This window comes from Hyaloscypha bicolor (genome assembly GCF_002865645.1).
Source record: "Hyaloscypha bicolor E unplaced genomic scaffold K444scaffold_53, whole genome shotgun sequence".
Taxonomy (NCBI): Eukaryota; Fungi; Ascomycota; class Leotiomycetes; order Helotiales; family Hyaloscyphaceae; genus Hyaloscypha; species Hyaloscypha bicolor.
The window spans coordinates 2,005,172-2,023,615 of NW_020194555.1; the positions used below are offsets into that span (position 1 = coordinate 2,005,172).

An 18,444-nucleotide genomic window follows, 5' to 3' on the forward strand; every position below is an offset into this window, starting at 1 on the left:
ATATTCATAATAAGTAAGGCTTAAAGAATTACGAAACCAGATTAAGATCATGTAAATATATAACTCTTGTACCAGGAAATAGTTAGTACAAAAGTTAGTTTAGTACTAAAAGACTTATTAGTACTAATATATAGTTGGTGCTATAATCTGATTGGTGCCAAGAAGCTAATAGTGCTATTAAACTACTAGTACAAACCACTTGCTGGTACCACAGAAATATTTGTACTAGGGAACAGGTAATTCACCAGGGGAATCTCTATATGAGCACTTTTCTTTTCCGTTTTTGGACCTGAGCTACCGCTGCTTTAGCCTGAGCTGTGGGTGAGCAAAACTAATCCTGGCTGCGCAAATGAGGCGACCTGTTCGGGCTCCTTGACTGCCACTCGAAGGGTTGCCCCTAAGACCCTCTGAGCTAAGTTTCGCTTCTTATGCCACGATTCCTTAAATGTTCCCATGCGGATCATAACCAGGATACCACGAAGTCTGCCACACTCGTTGTATAGGAAGCGAAATTAAGCTTTCTGAATGGTGAAGGGGTCAATCCTTTCAGCTAAAATTAGAAGGGGCTGATTCTGGATCCCTGTAATAATGGGCCTCGCCTACCTTGGCTATACCCTTTACTCGTTAAGTTGATTTTCACACTAATTAAAGTAGAACACGTAAGGCGTAAGGGAGGTTATCCAACACTAATACCGCGCGTGAAGAAAGGCGTTACTGCTAGAAGAAAGTTCATAGAAAGAGTATTGCCTTGTGCTATCTTATGTGTAGTCATGTGAAAAGCAGGAACGACGTGCTTAGACGCCGGCTTGCCCACACTCCGCCAAAGGTTTCAACAGGCGAGGCCACAGCCAATGTGGTAACTTGTCAAGGATTACCCGCTGTATTGCGGCGCAGACTTTTGGGGGCCAAATCATACTGTAACAATCATTTGGGCCAAATGATTGTTACAGTGTTAAGGGCCCACCTTAAGATCCCTTGCCAAGTCTATTGAAGCCTTTTCATCATCATTTCACGATGTTTTCTGCTCTTTCTGCGGGGACCATCACCGATTCAACGGTCATCGCAAGCTACAACCGCGGGCCTCTAACAACTATCTTTACACCGCCGTCCTCATGTCTCTCGACGTTGACCTTTAATGATGGTATGTATTTCGGACATGCCGACACATATTATTACGATTCGTCTTGTTACCCGTCGAGTTACAGCTCGACCTATACCATCTTGGCTAATAATGACGATTGGAATCAATACTATTGTTAGTGATCTACACCTAACTTATCTGGTCGTCTTCATAATTGCTTCCTCCAGACAGTCCAGCTCAATGTCCAGATGCATGGGCTCACGCAACGACCTTCACATCCTATTTCACAAACGCTGCCGACACCCCTTTGGGAGCCGAAGTCCTATTCTCTCTCGGCCCGGACACTACTGCAGTCCTTTGCTGTCCATCGTAAGCACCTCTGCCATTTCTTACGACTCTCCCTTTCAACTAAAGCTAAAATCCAGCCAGTGGGTACGAATACTTTGGAAATGCTGGACATCAATGCATTACGACAGTCTCGACAGGCGCTGAGCTCGTCTACGTCTCCAACCGTGTGTCGGACAATGTTCTCGTGCTAGGAACCCCCGCCACAACCACAATTACGAGTAGCGCGTACACTGTCTGGGGTGATGGGATACCTGTTTGGTGGCAGAATAGTGATTTAGCGGCCTTCACGGAACCTCCGAAGACGATGACTTCAAGTTCTTCAACTATTCCGGCAACGTCCGCAAATACAGCAAGTTCATCGACTGCAACTAGTACTTCCAGCGGTGGCTCCACACCTACTTCTAGCTTGAAACCAAACTATTCTAGCGGCCTGTCGAGCGGAGCAAAAATTGCCATCAGTGTCACAATTCCGATTGTGGTCATCGCTGTCATTTTGGGGATATTTTTCTTCTTCCGCAGACGTGGGAAGAGAGGAGCAAAAGCTCGACATGATAATACGGGAGGCGAGGAAAGGAAATACCCAAATGATAGGGGAGAGTTGGGGACAGAAGGTGTGCTCTCGGAACTTGAGACTCTTCCTCTGTACCACGAGCTGCCTGCCGGCCAGAAATAAGTCGGGCACTCTGCCACGGATCTGGCCTTATTAATTTCCTTGTCCTCCTTTGAACCTGGATCGTAAGACGCTCCAAACTCGAGTTAGCATGCTCCGACCCAAGTTACTTCGCAACAAGCACTCTTTCAACGTCAGCACATAGCACTGAATACTGCATTACATGGTTGAAGCAGACTGGGTCAGCCCAGTTACTTTGTTTAGAGGATAGGAAGTCGGCATGGGCAGACTATATCGTGTACGTGAGTCAAGTCCTAAGGAGATTCAGCTCTTAGACTTGCAGGTCTCTCCTTTTCTATGGAGTGGAATATAGTTAGCGCCAGCAATCACTTGCCTATGGAAGTTCAATTGTTCGGGAGTCTTTGCCAAGCGAGCTAGCAACGAAATACAGCGTGACTAATATAGAGTAATTACCGACCACAGAAGATGGCCTTATTATAAAAACCAGAAACAGAAGAGCAGTGTTGCAGACCTCATAGGATTCTTATAAAAGAGAGCTTTTATAAAACAACGTTATTTATTAAGTCTTTAGAAAAAGCCAAGAACGCTATTTAGCCGAGGTTAAGTAATTAGCCAAGCAATTAGTCGATCAAACGGCCGAATAATTACAAGTAAAGTTATAATATATAAGTCCTAGCTATATTGCGTCGCATAAATAGGGTAACCAGACCTGAGCCAAAGCTAAGCCGGGCCTGAGGTACCCCGATCAAAAGCGGCCATAGTCACGTGATTATAGGTATTAGGAAGCAAGAAGATTCCCACGTTGTAATAGTTGGTACAAATACATAATTGGTACCAAGAAGTTAATAGTATTATTAAATTACTAGTACAAGCCACTTACTAATACTATAGAACCATTTATACTCCGGAATAATTAATACAAATATATAACTAGTATAAAGAAATAATTAGTACTAAGAGATTATTAGTATCCTAAAATTACAGGTATAAATAAGATATTAGTACTATAGAACTAATACTAGAAAGAAGTAGTTAGTATAAATAAATAATTAATATAAAGGAACTATAGCGGGAATCTGCCTATATAATAATAAAATAAATCTATTATATAAACTCAAAATACAATTAATAAGCCTTAGCTATATATATAATATTTTACTTATAGGCTTCTGGAACTAGTAAGAATCCCGGGATTATAGTATATCCTGGAACTACCGCTTCTAGGACCTCCTATAGTTCTAGAAGCAAGTATTCTGGAACCCTTATAAGTCTTAAGAACTTATAGGATCCTGAAAATAAACTAGAAAAATACTAAAATTATAATAAATTCTAAATATAGAGCTAGTATAAGAAATAATAGCTATACTACCCTATCTTAATTAATTTCTCCTATTATAATATGTCTTACTTATAGCGATTTCGCTAGTCTAATATATAGTAACTATTATACCAAATTAAGAATATAGAATAATAATATTAAAGTCTAATAAATACTAATATATAATATCTTTTATAGCCTTTAATTAATCTAGATAGGCCTTAAGCTTACTATAAGCAAAAGAAAATCTATAAGACTAAGTTATATTAGTAGCCTATAAACTAGCTCTGTTCTAGAATAGCCTTTTATTCTTATATAATTACTAGAGCCCTGTCTAATTTAGTCTTGCCCTAAAGAAAGTTACTCGAAATAAGTAAATAATCCTATAATTATATAACTGGTTATAAGTTTATTTAGGAAGTATATTATAAGAGTAGTATATTAATCTAGAAAGGGCAAAAAAGAAAAGAAAAGACGAGATAAATATAAGCTCTATAATTATATATTCTTGGGTATATTATTTAAGTACTAGGAAACAGTTCTATAAATACTCTTTATATAATTCTAGAAATACTACTTATATTATAGTTCTATTTAATAGATCTTATATTAGAACCGATTTCCTTTTTTAATATAGGCCAAATACTTCTATTTAAAGTATTTTATTAAGTTTCCCGAACTAGTAAACTTATAAATATGCTTTTTAAATAATAAGCTCTATTTTCTTAAATAGAGGAAATAGATAATAATTCTCTTTTTAGTAAATACTAATAATATAATATTATTTAATACTTACTTCTCGGCCTAGACGGCTACTAGCTAGAGGCTAATCTTTTTTAATAGTATTAGATTCGTCTATTATATTAATAATCTTTTATATAATATAATAGTAGCTTTCTTTTTCTAGAAGTAATAATAGATAGTAATTATATTAATAGCCGTATTATAGTAATAAAACTCTTTTTTAATAGTTATATCCGGAAGTATTATTACTATTTTAGTTAAGTACTTTTAGAATAGAAGTATTTTATTATTCTAATCTAAAGTAATCTTTATATCCTGGCTAAGCTTAACGAGCCTACGAACAAAAGTCCGTGTTTTTAGTAATATTTTCAGGTATTAGAAAACCAAAGCCACCCACTTTACTTCACATTTTCTTATTAACTATAAATTAAGATCTTATATAACATAAGCAAGTATAATATAAGAAGCCAGATTGAATTTTAAAAGCCTTTAAATCCAATTCTGAATATAAATTTAAAGCGTCCAAAATAGCTATAGGGGCTAGTTTCTAAGCGAAATACCCTAAAAACACAGACTTATATTAGTAGGCTCGTAAGCCCAGAAAGCTATTACTTAATCTTATTAATCGGGTATTTCAGATTCTAATACTTTTAAATATACTTGAAAAATATAGCTCTTAGCTATTATCTAGTATTAAAGATTATCTGGCTAATAATGCGGTATTCTGGCTATTATATTACTATATCCTAGAAGTAGTACTTCTACTTTTTCTGCTTTATAATAAAATAGTAAATAACGGGATCTTAATTAATAAATAGAGATTTTTTAAATATAAGTTCTTATAGCTAGTTAGAATTAATTTAGTAAGTTATCTAATAAGCTACTCGTATTAGGTTATACTAAGATTTATAGCCGGAAATAATAACTTATATATTAGTAATAATTATCTAATAGAAATAGTATTTAATAAAGGTATTAATTTTAGTATATTATATTATTATATTCTAGAATATATTATTTATATTACTTATTAGTTTATAATTAATATATTATATAGTAAATAGAAATAGAATTATAAAAAAGAAGCCATATAATATATATTACTTTAGTTAAAAGTATTATTTATATTATATTAAAAGTAGTATAAATATATAATTTATAAAAACCTAGTAAATATATTAAACTACTTTATTTATTTTAAAAGAATTATATATAGTAATAGCTAGTTAAGTAAAATCTCTTAGCTATAAGATATCTTAATAAACTTATAAAAAACGGGAATATTAATTATTTTTAGTTTAAAATATAAAAGTAGCTATTTATAACTAGATAAAATATCTAACTTATTAATTTTTTTAGCTAATATAAAACTCGGAGCCAAGAATATATTATTAGTAAAAATAAAACCTAAAAAGGTAATATATAAACTAAATATTAGAAACAAATTAAATATATTTCTAGCTTTTATATAAGTTATATATTTTGGCTAGAATAAATAAGAAAGAAAAATAGTAGAAAAACGAAATAAGGCCTAAGATTAAACTTATATCTCTTTTATATCGAGATATTTCTTTATAAACTTATATATAAACTTAATTAGAATTTAATAAAGCCTACTATTAGGGTTTTATAATAAGTTTATTATAATATTATTATAATAAAACTTTAAGAATACTAAAGATTAATTTATAAAAAATATAGCTAGCTAGTAAAAGAGGCTAGTTTAGATTTATTACCGGCTATATATATATTTTTATTTTATTATAATTAAGTTAATTTATAAAATACTTATAAGATCCTTAATATATATAATAATATTATTATATTTCTTTATTAATAAATAATACTTTTTTACTAGCTTTTTAAGAACTTATAATAAATATTTTATTAGCTTTTATTTATAATAATTCGGTTTGAATTAAGTAAATAAATAAGAAATATTATTTATCTAATATATATAATAATTTATTTTTTCTTTAATTTTCTCTCTAATTATTTATTTATATATAAGTCGAAAGGCTTTTTAATATATCTCGAATATACTAGCTAACTAAATACTTATAAGTCTCTTTTTATTCTTTTCTTAATATTAATTTAATATTTATTTAAAAAAGGCCTTGAAAATATAATAAGAAATAGCCTATATTATTTAAGTAAGATCCTTTTATATATATTTATAATATTTATAAAGAGTATTAAATTAATAAATTAATAATAGAAAATAGTATATAAAAAAAGAATAAAATATTTACTAATAGAAATTTCCCTTAATTATATCTAGGAAAAGAAGGCTATTATTACTATAGTTCTTATTTTTATTTTCGGATTTATTAAAGTTATTCTCTTAGTTAAGGTAATACTTTAGTAGCTAGGTATTTTTCTTTCTAGTAAGCTATTCTAAATCTGGCAAGTTTGCCTCGTTATCTTTATCTATATTAATATTAATATTAGTCGGCTCGGTCTTAGTATTAGTTCCCTCTTACTTATCTCCTATATTAAAGTAGTTCTCAATATCTAATCTATTACTATTAGAGGAGGCAGAGCTTGGTATTAGTTATTAGTAATAACGTATATTAATTGAATTAACTAAAGAAGATAATAGTAAGGGCAATTAAAAATAAAGAAATAAGGTAAAGGATATAAAGAAGGAGCCTGCTACCCAAGTAATAGCGGCTAGTAAAGGAATAGGAGAGAGGTAGAGTAAGGGACAGTAATAATTGAGTATAAGAGGTTTAGAAGAAAGAAGATAGTAGAGAAAGGGAGAGAGGATAAACGAAGATATAGATAGGATAACTGCTATCTTAAGTTACCTAGGGAATAATAGATAGCCATTTTCTGCTCCCCTCTTCTCAGAAAATATTAAACGAGGATAAGATAAGAGAAAGTGGGTTTTCCGAATAATAACTTGACCTATTTGCTTTTTTTGGTATTCCTATAGCAGGGGTCCCTATTACCGTACTGCCTTGGCTATAAGATATGCGAGTACTAGAGTAATACGAGATTTTGGCAAGTTAGTTATAGAAAGCAGCGACTAAACCTGTCGAAAACAGCAGCCAGTTTGCCGTCTGGTTATTAAATAAAGTTAAATATTTTAGGAATTCTATACTTTTTTTTATAAGTATTTATAAAAGATAATATTAGTTTTTAAAATATTAAATATAAATCAAATAAAAAGCTTTTACTAAAGCTTTAAAATTAGAATATATATATATTTTATAATAATTCTTTTATTAATATTATATTATTAATAACTAGTAAATTAAAGCTATATATAAGAAAATTAAGAAATATAAGAAAATAAAAGCTATTTTAGTTAAGTTTATTTCTAGTAATATATTCTTTTATATTTCTAAGAAATATATTTCTAAAAAGAAACCTAAAAAGCTTATATTAATTATTTTTATTAAATATATATACTTTTATAAATATAAGTAATATTTTATAAAAATTAAAAATCTTTTAATTATTAAATATTATAATTATAATAAGTTTAGCTATTATATTAAGTATTATCTAGTTAGATATAATAAAGAAACTAAAATAGTTCTTTCTAGAATTAAGCTAGGCTTAGTTTCTATTTTAATAAAATATTTAAAATATTTAAGTTCTAATTCTAATATAAAACTAGAAAACAAGTATTTCTAAAAAAAAGTCTTTATTTTAGAGATTTATAATATGAATTTAATAAAGATTAATTTAACTTATTTAATAAGAAAAAATATTCTTATAATACTATATATTATTAATATAAATAAATTAGGAATTAAGTTTTCTTTTATTATTAATATTAAAACTTATTTAGCTTATAAAATAATTCTTAGAAATAGAATTATAACTTCTTTTTTTATTTTATATTATATATGATTTTAATAGAAAGCTAGTTAAATTTATTAAGAAATATATAAAAGTTTTATTTCTAATTAATAAATAAAATATTAATATATTTATAATTATTCTAAATCTTAAAAATTATAATATTATTCTTAGTAAAAAAAAATAGGCTATATATATTAAAATTTTAGTTAATTATAAAAGATATAGACTTATATAGCTAAAGAATAAGTTTAAATTTATATAATTTAATTATATTATTAGTATTTCTTAGTAATAGCTAGAAAAATAACCTAATAAGAAATATTAAAAAAATACTAATTAATAAAATTCTATTATAAGCTATTTCTAGAAACTTTTTATTTTTAAATAGTTTTATTTTTAGACTAATTAGAGGAAATTATATAAAACTATAAAAAAGAAACTTTTATAATCTAATTAAGATATAATATCTAAATAAAAGTTAAAGAAATAAAAAGAGATTTTTAATAAAAAAATAAATATTAAATCTAGCTATTTTTATTTCTATAATATTTAATTATATAACTAAAAATAAATAAAATTATTTCTATAATATTTAATTATATAACTAAAAATAAATAAAATTATTAATTAAATCTTTATTTATAAGATTAATAAAAAGCTTAAAGCTTAAAAAAAAGTAGTTATTTCTGGCTCGAAAAATTAATAACTAGAAGAAATAGAACTTTAATAGCTCTAAAGAATATTATTTCTAGAATTTTAAAAAAAAAAATTTCTTTAAAAAGAAATCTAATATTATTTTCTTTTATAAATTATATAATTATAAGATTTAGATTAAAGGCCTAAAGAAAACTAAAAGTATTAGATATTAATCTCTTTAGTAATAGTTTATTTAAGAGCTTTTAGAAATCAAGTATTTTTTAGAAAATAATTTAGTTAAAAGCTTTATTAAAACTAATTAAGCTCTTTTTATTTTACTAGTTCTTTTTATAAAAAAAGTAAATAAAGATTTATACTTTTATATTAATTTCTATTATTTAAATAATATTATTTAGAAGAATTAATATTTCTTTTTATTTATTAATAAAACTTTAAATTAATTATCTAAAGTTAAAATTTATATTAAATTAGATATTTACTAAGCTTTCTATTATATAGTTATAAACCCGAACTTTTATAAGCTAATAATATTCCGTATTTATTATAAAGTATATAAATATAATATTCTCTAAAAAGACCTTATAAATAGTCTGGCTATATATTAATATTATATAAATAATATATTTTTTAAATATTTAAATAACTTTTCTATAATATATTTTAATAATATTCTTATTTATTTAAAAGACCTAGTAAAATACAAATAATATATATAAAAAGTATTAGACTACTTATATTTTACTAGCCTTTAAATAAATATTAAGAAATCGGAATTTAAAGTTATATATATAAAATATTTAGGCTTTATTATTTTTATATCTAATATTAAAATAAATTCTAATAAAATTAAAGTAATATATAACTAGTAATTCCTAAAAATAATTAAAAATATATAGTTTTTTCTTAGCTTCTATAACTTTTATAAATATTTTATTAGAAAATATAAACGAATTACTAGATCTTTTATTTTATTTATAAAAAATAATATTTCTTTTAAATAATTCAAATAATATTAAAAGTTTTTTAATTATTTAAAAAAAGCTATAATTTTTATTTTAGTTTTATAATATTATAATCTAGATATACTTATAATAATAAAAATAAAAATATTTAAAAAAGTAATTACTAGCCTATTTTCTTAATAAAATATAGAAATAGGCTTTTAATATCTTATAGCTTATTTTTCTAAAACTTAATTATAATATAAGTATTAAAGAAATAGAAAACTAAACTAAAGAACTTTTAGAATATTTTTTTAAAAATTTATTCTAATTATTATATCTTAAAATACTTTATAATTACTAAAAGGTTTTTTTTAAATAAACTAAATAAGCTAAATTCTTATTTTACTATTATTTTAAGCTTATATATTATTTTAAAAAATTAAATAAGCGAGTAAATATTTAGTGCCAGATTAAGAAAAAGTTATAAATTCAAATACTTTTTTCTAAAAATAAAAATAATCCGGAGATTATTTATAATTTATAGCTTATAATAATATTTTATAAAATCGGCTTATTTAATCCGGAATTCGGCTCTAAAAATTAAATATATATTAAAGACTTTTTAAAAGAAAATACCCCTATTAGAGATATAATTCCCCTAGAAAAAAGTATTCTCTTAGAAGCTTTATTAATAAACTCTATTATAATAGCTTCTATAAAAGTATTATTAGAAGCTTCTATTAAATATAGTAGTTTATAACTTATAAATAAGATCCTATAAGATAATTATATATTACTAGATCTAAAGAAGCTATATATAATAGCCTAAGCTAAAAGTAATATATAAATATTATAAGATAGCCTCTTTTTATATTATAAAAAACTTTATATTATAGAGAATAAAATAATCTCCGGATTACTTTTATAAATTACTCTAATTCGTAAAATATATAATAAATTCCTTTCTAAATATCCTAGATATATAAAGCTTTATTAGCTATTAAAGAAATAATATTACTAGCTATTTATAAGTAAGAATATTAATTAATACTATAGTAATTACTATATTTATAAGAGATTATATATATCTAGAAATAAGAAGCCTAGTTTATTTTATTTTCTTCTAGTTCCTAATTACTTTTAGTAATATATTATTATAGACTTTAAAAGCTATCTAGAAAGCAAATCGGATTATAATATAATTACTATATTTATAGATTACTTATTTAAGTATCTAATTATAATTCTAATATAAGATATAATTATAATTAAATAGCTAATACTTTTATTTTTACTTTATATAGTATATTAAATAGGTATTCTAGAAATAATTATATTAGATTAGGGCCTCTAATTTATATCCGATTTTTAAAGCGAGTTCTATATAAGAATTAGTATAAAGCTCAAGCTTTTTATAGCTAATTGCCTCTAAATAAACAAATAAATAAAGATTATTAATTAGTATTTTAATTAGAAATTATATCTATATATTAATTATTATTAGAGTAATTAGAATAAATAAGTTACTATAATTAATTATTAATAAGCCTCTTTTTAATACGAGACTATTAGCTAGTTTCTATTTATAATTAAAAAGAGCTATAAGCTTTATATTTCTTTAGACTAGAACTTTTCTATTAAAGCTAATTTACCTAAAGAGAAACTAAATAGAAATAAAGTTAAAGTATTAATAAATTAATTATATAAATTATAATAATTTGCCTAAGGCTATATAAAATAAATATAGAAATAATATATAATATAAGCTAATAAGTACTATTATCTAATTAATTTCAAAGTTAGAAATAAAGTATAAGTTATTATAAAGTGCTAGAAATCCGATTATTTGAGCCAGAAGCTAGAGAACTAAATAAAGAGCTCCTTTGAGATTCTAGAATAATATAGCTATTTATTTCTTCTAAAACTACCGGAAACTATAAAGATATATCTAGTTTTCTATATAAAAAAGCTATAAAAAGACTTCTAGAATTCTTTACTAAATTAAATAAATCCGGAACTACTTCTATTAATACTAGAGAATAGTAAATAAAAGTATAGTATTAAACGAGTTATTATAATTAAGCTAATAAGAAATAGGCTAAAGTATAGAATTTAGTAAATTAGTTAGAATAAAGATCTAGTATAATATCTAGCTTTAGTATTAAATAATAGTTCCCTGGTTTTATAGAGTTTCTATAATAATAATATTAATATACTAGAACTTCTATAAAACCTATAATACTAGCTAGATTATATAAAAAATAATACTTGTCTAGAATTATATAGAAATAATAATAAATTCTTTTAGGTTATATAATAAAAATACTAGCCTTTTATATATAATATTTATATTTAAAATACTAGTTTTATTTTAGGAAGAAGTATAATACGAAATTAGATAAATTAATAGCTTTTATAAAGCTCGGAAATAAGCTTATTATAAAAGAGAAAGTAATATTATAATTCCTAGATATCCGGTATCTGAAATATTTTACTAGATATTAGATATTTCCTAGATATATATAATATAGCTGCTTTACTAGGAAAGTATACTTGAAATATACTAGAGATATTTAGAAAACTAGCTTCTTTGAGACTAGTATATTATAGAATATATATATTCTTTTATAGCCTCCTATATTCTAGTTTTCTCTTTTTTAGCTTTAAATCATTTTTATAAAAGACCTTCTATCTTGCTTTCTAAACCCTAAATACTATACCTATAATACTAATTAGGAAAACCTAAATAAATATTAATTTAATATTATTTTAAGGTATTTTAAATATATAAAATACTAATATTTTATAATTATTAGCTTACTTAATATTAGATATCTTTATTAATAATATAAAGTATAAACCTATTAGAAATATAAAATAATTAAAGCTAATATTATTTTAATAATTATCTAAATTTCTAGTATTATTTATAATACTTTATAAAATATTTAAAAGCTTTTATATTAATATTATAACTTATTTATTCTAATATATTTTAGAGCTTATTAACTAATAAATAACTAAAGTAATAATATAAATATTATAATTTAATATTTATAAAGAAATAGGAATTATAAATAAAGAATTCGAAAATAAAGCTTTATAATATAGTATTTTAAAATAGGAAAAAATATTTGAAATATTATATTATAAATATTTAATAATTAATAAAAATAATAAAATAATTAATAAAATAATTAAAATAAACTTCTAGCTTATTTATATTAGCTAAACTAAATAAATATAAAGTTTTTATAAATATAATATAGAATTATAATTACCTAATTAATATTTTTACTATTATAAATCTAATAAAAGATATAGATTTAATATTAAACTAGATATTAATTTAATTTTTAATTATTTTATTAAATTTAATACTATTATTAGTTTATTATAAAGTTTAGAATTAATTAGAACTAATAATTAAGAATCTAGAAGCTTTAATATTAATTATAATTTCGTAAAAATAATAAATATTATATTTAGAAATATTATTTATTATAAAGGTTTAGGTATTTTCTATAGCTAATTCTATTAATAGTTTATTAAAATTTAAGATATAATTTTTATTTATTAATTAGTATATAAGAAAAAAAGAACTAGAGTTATTTATAAAAGTATTAGCTATAATTATTAATATAATAGAAATAATTAGAAAGCTTTTAACTAAAATAAAATAGAAATCTAAATACTAATTCTTTATTTTATTTATTAATACTAAAAAAGCCTTAAAAATATTATCTAAATAATTCTCTTTATTATTATTTTTATTACTTTTATAATTTTTTTCTTTTTTAATTTTAGCTACTGGTTTTAAATAGTTATTATTAAACTTTTTATTAAATTAATAAAAGTTTAGAGCTTTAAATTAATAGAAGTTTCGGGTTCTAAATCAAGCTTTTTTAGTCTTTTATTTCTCTAATATATATTTCTAGAAATAGTATTCGGGTTTTTTATATATAAAATATAATTTATTTAGATAATTATTATAATTATAAGACTTATAATTATTTGAGTAATTATTTCGAGAACTATAGTTATAACTAGAATTATATTAATAATTTCTAAATAGATAATTACTTAATTATTTTCTTAAATAATATTATTAATTAATAAAAAGAATTTGAATTTGAATTTATTATTTCTTTTTATAAATAGTAATAAATAATTAAAACTTATTAATAAGCTAGCCAAAACTAAAAGAAAGATCCGAGACTATATATTAGTATATTAGTATATTTTAATAAAAAGTAATAATTTTATTATATAGGAATTTGGTATTTTATAAAATAAGTACTAGTCTATATTATAATTTATATAAGTTATTAATTAGTAACTAAATAAGCTCAAATATTATTTTTTAGGATATTAAGCTATTATAATTATTATTATAATAATATTTTACTTATTTAAGTTTTAATATTAGAAACTAGAGCCTTTAAAAAAGCTATAAATATTTATATAAGCCTTTATATATATATATTAAAAGAGCTAGTTATTATAAAAGTAATCTTATACTAGTTTCTTTAATATAATAAAGAAAGCTCTTATTAATACCTTTCATAAAAGCTTTATATATTAGTAAATATTAAGAAAAATAATAAGTTTTTAATTAAAACTATTATTAGTTCTATTATATTTCTATATTTTAATATATATTTTAATTATTTTTCTAATTAGTTTTATAATAAAAGAGTTATTTAAAGAGCTATTTAGAAATAATAGAAATAATAGAAATCCGTTATTACTAGCTTTTTATAATCTAATACTAGTAAAAGTAATTATAAGTAATAAGGAAATATAAGTAATAATTAGTTTAATATATTAATTTCTTATAATACTATTATTAAGAAATATATATAATAAGATAATAAGGCCCGTATTAAGATCTAGTCTAATAATAGTAATATTAGTTATTATAGAGTACTCAAGTATTCTAGCGAGTATGTTATATGCGTGTATATGGTCCGTACGCAAGCCCATAAGGCTTTGCACCTCCCACGACTCACTTGCTTCCTCAAGTTTCAGTTACAATACTACTTTGGATTGCTCTCTGACTTGCTATTCTTTTAGTAACTACTATTACACTAGTTATAATCTAGATATATTATTCTTTTTTCTAAATAATATTAGTTAAAAACTATATAATAATAAATTCTTTATTATTATATTTAATTAAAATATTACTATATTATAAAGTAATTTATAATTAATATAATTAATATTAATTTAGTTAATTAAGTATTTTAAAATTAAAATTATTAAAATTATTCTTAAATAATTTCTAGAAATTATTATTAGTTAATTTCTTTATTTTATATTATAATAGTCTAGTATTAAAATAATTCAAGACTTCCTTATTACTATAGATAATTAGATATTTAATAAAAGTATTAAAGTAAATATTTCGTATTTGAAATTTTTATTTATAATAAGAAATTTAGAAAGTAAAATATTATAATTCCGGGAAAGTCTAAAGCTTTAAAGAGCTTTAAAAATATATATAAAATATATATTCTATAAAGAAGATCTTATAAATTAGGATATTATATAAATAGAAAGAATAATTTCTAAAAAAATAATTTTAGAATTAAAAGAAGTTAATTTTTAAAAATAATAGATAATTAAATAGCTAATTATTTATTAATTAGTAAAAACTAAAGTTTTTTTTAGGCTATTAAATACTTTTTTAATAAAATAATTATTAGTTTTTAGTAAAAGCTAGCTATTTTTTTTCTTAGATTATTAAATACTTTATAAAATTAATAAGTAATTCTTTCTTTTAATATAAACTAATTTTATTTTATTATAGGCTATTAGATACTTTTTTAGCTTAAAAGATTTTATTTTTTAATTTATATATATAAACTAATTAATATATAATTCCTAAATTTACTAAACCTAATAAAATCTAGTTTACTAATTAAGTTATTTATAAAATACGAGATTATATAACTATATTTTATATCTTATATCTTATTACTTATATTTCGTTTCCCGAATCCTATAATTATATATATAACTCCTAAAGAAATAGCTATACTAATAATAAATATATTTATTATTATTATTATTATTATTATTATTATTATTATTATTATTATTATTATTATTATTATTATTATTATTATTATTATTATTATTATTATTATTTTATTATTATTATTATTATTATTATTATTATTATTATTATTATTATTATTATTATTATTATTATTATTATTATTATTATTATTATTATTAAATAAAAGATAATTTATTAAGTTTTATTTTAAAAACTAGCTAAATAAAGCAAAATCTTACTTATATATATATATATATTATTTTATATTAATATAAATTTTCTTTTTTAAATAAGCTATTATTTCGGGTTCTTATATTAATAAAAGCTTATTATATTTTAAATAAATAATTCGAAATATAATTAGCTTATTTATTTTAAGAATTTCTAATTTTTAAATTAAAAACTTTACTTATATATTAATTATATTAATTAAGTCTCTTATTTATAAAGGATATTATATTATACTCAAATATTAATATTTCTCTTATAATAAAAATATTATAATAGTACTTATATTTAAAACTCGAAATTATTAATATTTCGAATTCTAATATATATTATTACTATTAGTATATAGTTTGCAACTATTGAACTTTACTACTAAGTTATTAAAGAATACGCACTCCGCCTGGAAACTGCTCAAGGGCAGACTTTCCGAGACTTTCACTTATTAGATGCCTTGTAATCTCAGGGTATGAGTGGAAATTGAGCTTGAGAAGGAACGAAACATCTATCTCATTAGCGTTACCGCAAAGAATAATTAAAGCTAAGGCCATCCTCATATACAGAAGATATATGGTGTTATAGTATGGGTATCTAATATTGAGAGTATGGATCCTAAAGCAAGGTCAATGATAGAAACTGTCAGGTTTCGTGGGAGTGCCAGCAGCTGTTAATGTTGGAGGATGTTGACTGGAAGAGTATGTCTTGCGAGGCAGGGAATTGAATGGTCGGATGGATTTGATACCCATTTTGCTGGTAGTCCTCTGTTCTGAATAAGGCCATGCTACCTCGCCACTCCCTCCAAGTTTCCACTATTCTTATTGCAATGGAAATTGTCGCGGTGAACTCAGACAAAAGTTCTGTCTCGTCCTGCTTGTGAAGGCCCGAAGGACAAAATTCGATTCTCGTTGCAAGAAGCGTTGAGGGGCTTATATTGAATGCGATGCAAAAGAGAATCCGTGGGGCTGGTAGATTTCTACTGGTCTTACGAAACTCCAAAAGCTTGAAGGGGATCTGTAAGACCAGTAGAAATCTACCCGCCTTGAGGGGCTCCTCAAGTTTGAAGGCTGTCTGTAAGGCCAGTAGAAATCTATTAGCAAGCCTCCAGGAAAAGGACATAAAGAATATCTTGGCAGAAGCCTGAGAATTTGAAGAGAAATCAAATTCGATTTAAGCTCAGAGATTTCGAGAACACTAATTCCATTGGCATTATATCCAACAGCAATCTACAGCAATCAAAAGACCAAAATTGAACAATTTAAACGAGGAGATCCAAACGGTTAGGCTCCCTCGAATGCTGTGCCAAACCAAGTTTTCTTCCTTATTGCCATCTCTTCTGACACCTTTGCTTTGTCTCCCCCAAGCACAGCAGCGCCTATTGTGTCATCTGGCATCAACGGCACGATCATCTCAAAAACGCTCTCGATACTCGTATACTGGTGATAGCCAAGCCTAGCTAACGGCCTTGCTTTCAACACATCAATAAGGCCATCTCCTGTAATAACCTCTCCTTTGATATGGACGGCTACAACACGCCCAATGACGATATCAGAACATCCGACACGAGAATTTCCTGGCACCTGAATGACGCTCCATGTCTTGCATTCATAGTGGATAGGAGATTCCGCAACGCGTGGGGGACGAACGATTCTTGAAGGGGCTTTCGTGACATTGGCCAAAGGGAATTCGTCTTCCCAGGTCTCCATAGCACTCTCGTTCATCTTTTCCCTGAGCCCATACCTACCGAAAAGTCATTAGCTCGGTTGATTTAGTGGTTCAATGAAAAGGATGCTCACGTTGCCAAATTCCAGACGAATTCCCCAGTCTCACGGGCGTTGACGACAGAGTCCTTGCTCCGATTTTTATAATGAGACCCATGGCCGATGAAGCTACGAGGTAGAAAAATCATTAGTAGAACCTTCCAAAAGAGTTTGCCTATCGACAAAAGGCTACTCACAGAATCGTAGGCGGGTCAAACGCAACGTTGGTGAATTGGCTGAACGGAGCTAAGTTGTCTTGCCCGTCGACGGACGTTGTGCTGATCCAGCCAATGGGTCTGGGGATGACGATACTCTTGAAGGGATCATATGGAAGACCGTGTGAAGATTTCCCCGGCTCGTAGCTTCGTTATTGCCCTAAGTTAGCTCTCGTTCACTTTTTTCTTTTCTAGACGCAGATGAAGAAAACATGGGCAAGATGTACTAAATGTCTGGATAAGGAGCACTTGGATGCTTCTCTAAAATATCATCGGGATGAGTTGGATGGGCAGCTTCTTCACTCATGATTATTATGGGTTGTTCGTATGAAGACTTGTCCTGGTTCTTGGAACGAAGGTTGTTATGTGACTGATTTTTTCGAGCAGTGGGAGAAAATCGGTTCTCTGTGCAGGACCTCTGGACTGCCACCGCAGCCCTATTTGTATCCCTCGAGCTTTCTTTCCTATCAGTGGCTGTTCGCTTCTATTTCATACTTCGGATCACAATTGATCGCGAATCGCGATTACTCGTCCGGTAGTGTCGACGTTTTTCAGCTATCCTGCCACGGCTTCTGCCGCCGCCATGCTGTTTCGTCATGCGACGCAATTTTGATTACAAATATGCCGAGGGAAAAGCCCAA

General features: G+C 25.1%; 2 protein-coding genes across 2 annotated transcripts; one reads left to right on the plus strand and one right to left on the minus strand.

Annotated features, from left to right (window-relative positions):
* Positions 1 to 973: 973 nt before the first annotated feature.
* Positions 974 to 2,531, plus strand: K444DRAFT_610608 (uncharacterized protein). Its single transcript, XM_024879781.1, has 3 exons — positions 974 to 1,255; positions 1,309 to 1,450; positions 1,511 to 2,531. Exons 1-3 carry the CDS (start codon positions 1,015 to 1,017, stop codon positions 2,100 to 2,102), a joined length of 975 nt encoding a protein of 324 aa, XP_024739464.1. The 5' UTR covers positions 974 to 1,014; the 3' UTR covers positions 2,103 to 2,531.
* Positions 2,532 to 17,003: 14,472 nt separating this feature from the next.
* K444DRAFT_661695 (uncharacterized protein) lies at positions 17,004 to 18,349 on the minus strand. The gene is made up of 4 exons (XM_024886615.1): positions 18,031 to 18,349; positions 17,786 to 17,950; positions 17,625 to 17,717; positions 17,004 to 17,568 (listed from the first exon to the last, which is right to left on the minus strand). The coding sequence occupies exons 1-4, from the start codon at positions 18,108 to 18,110 to the stop codon at positions 17,109 to 17,111; spliced, it is 798 nt and encodes a 265-aa protein (XP_024739465.1). The 5' UTR covers positions 18,111 to 18,349; the 3' UTR covers positions 17,004 to 17,108.
* Positions 18,350 to 18,444: the final 95 nt, after the last annotated feature.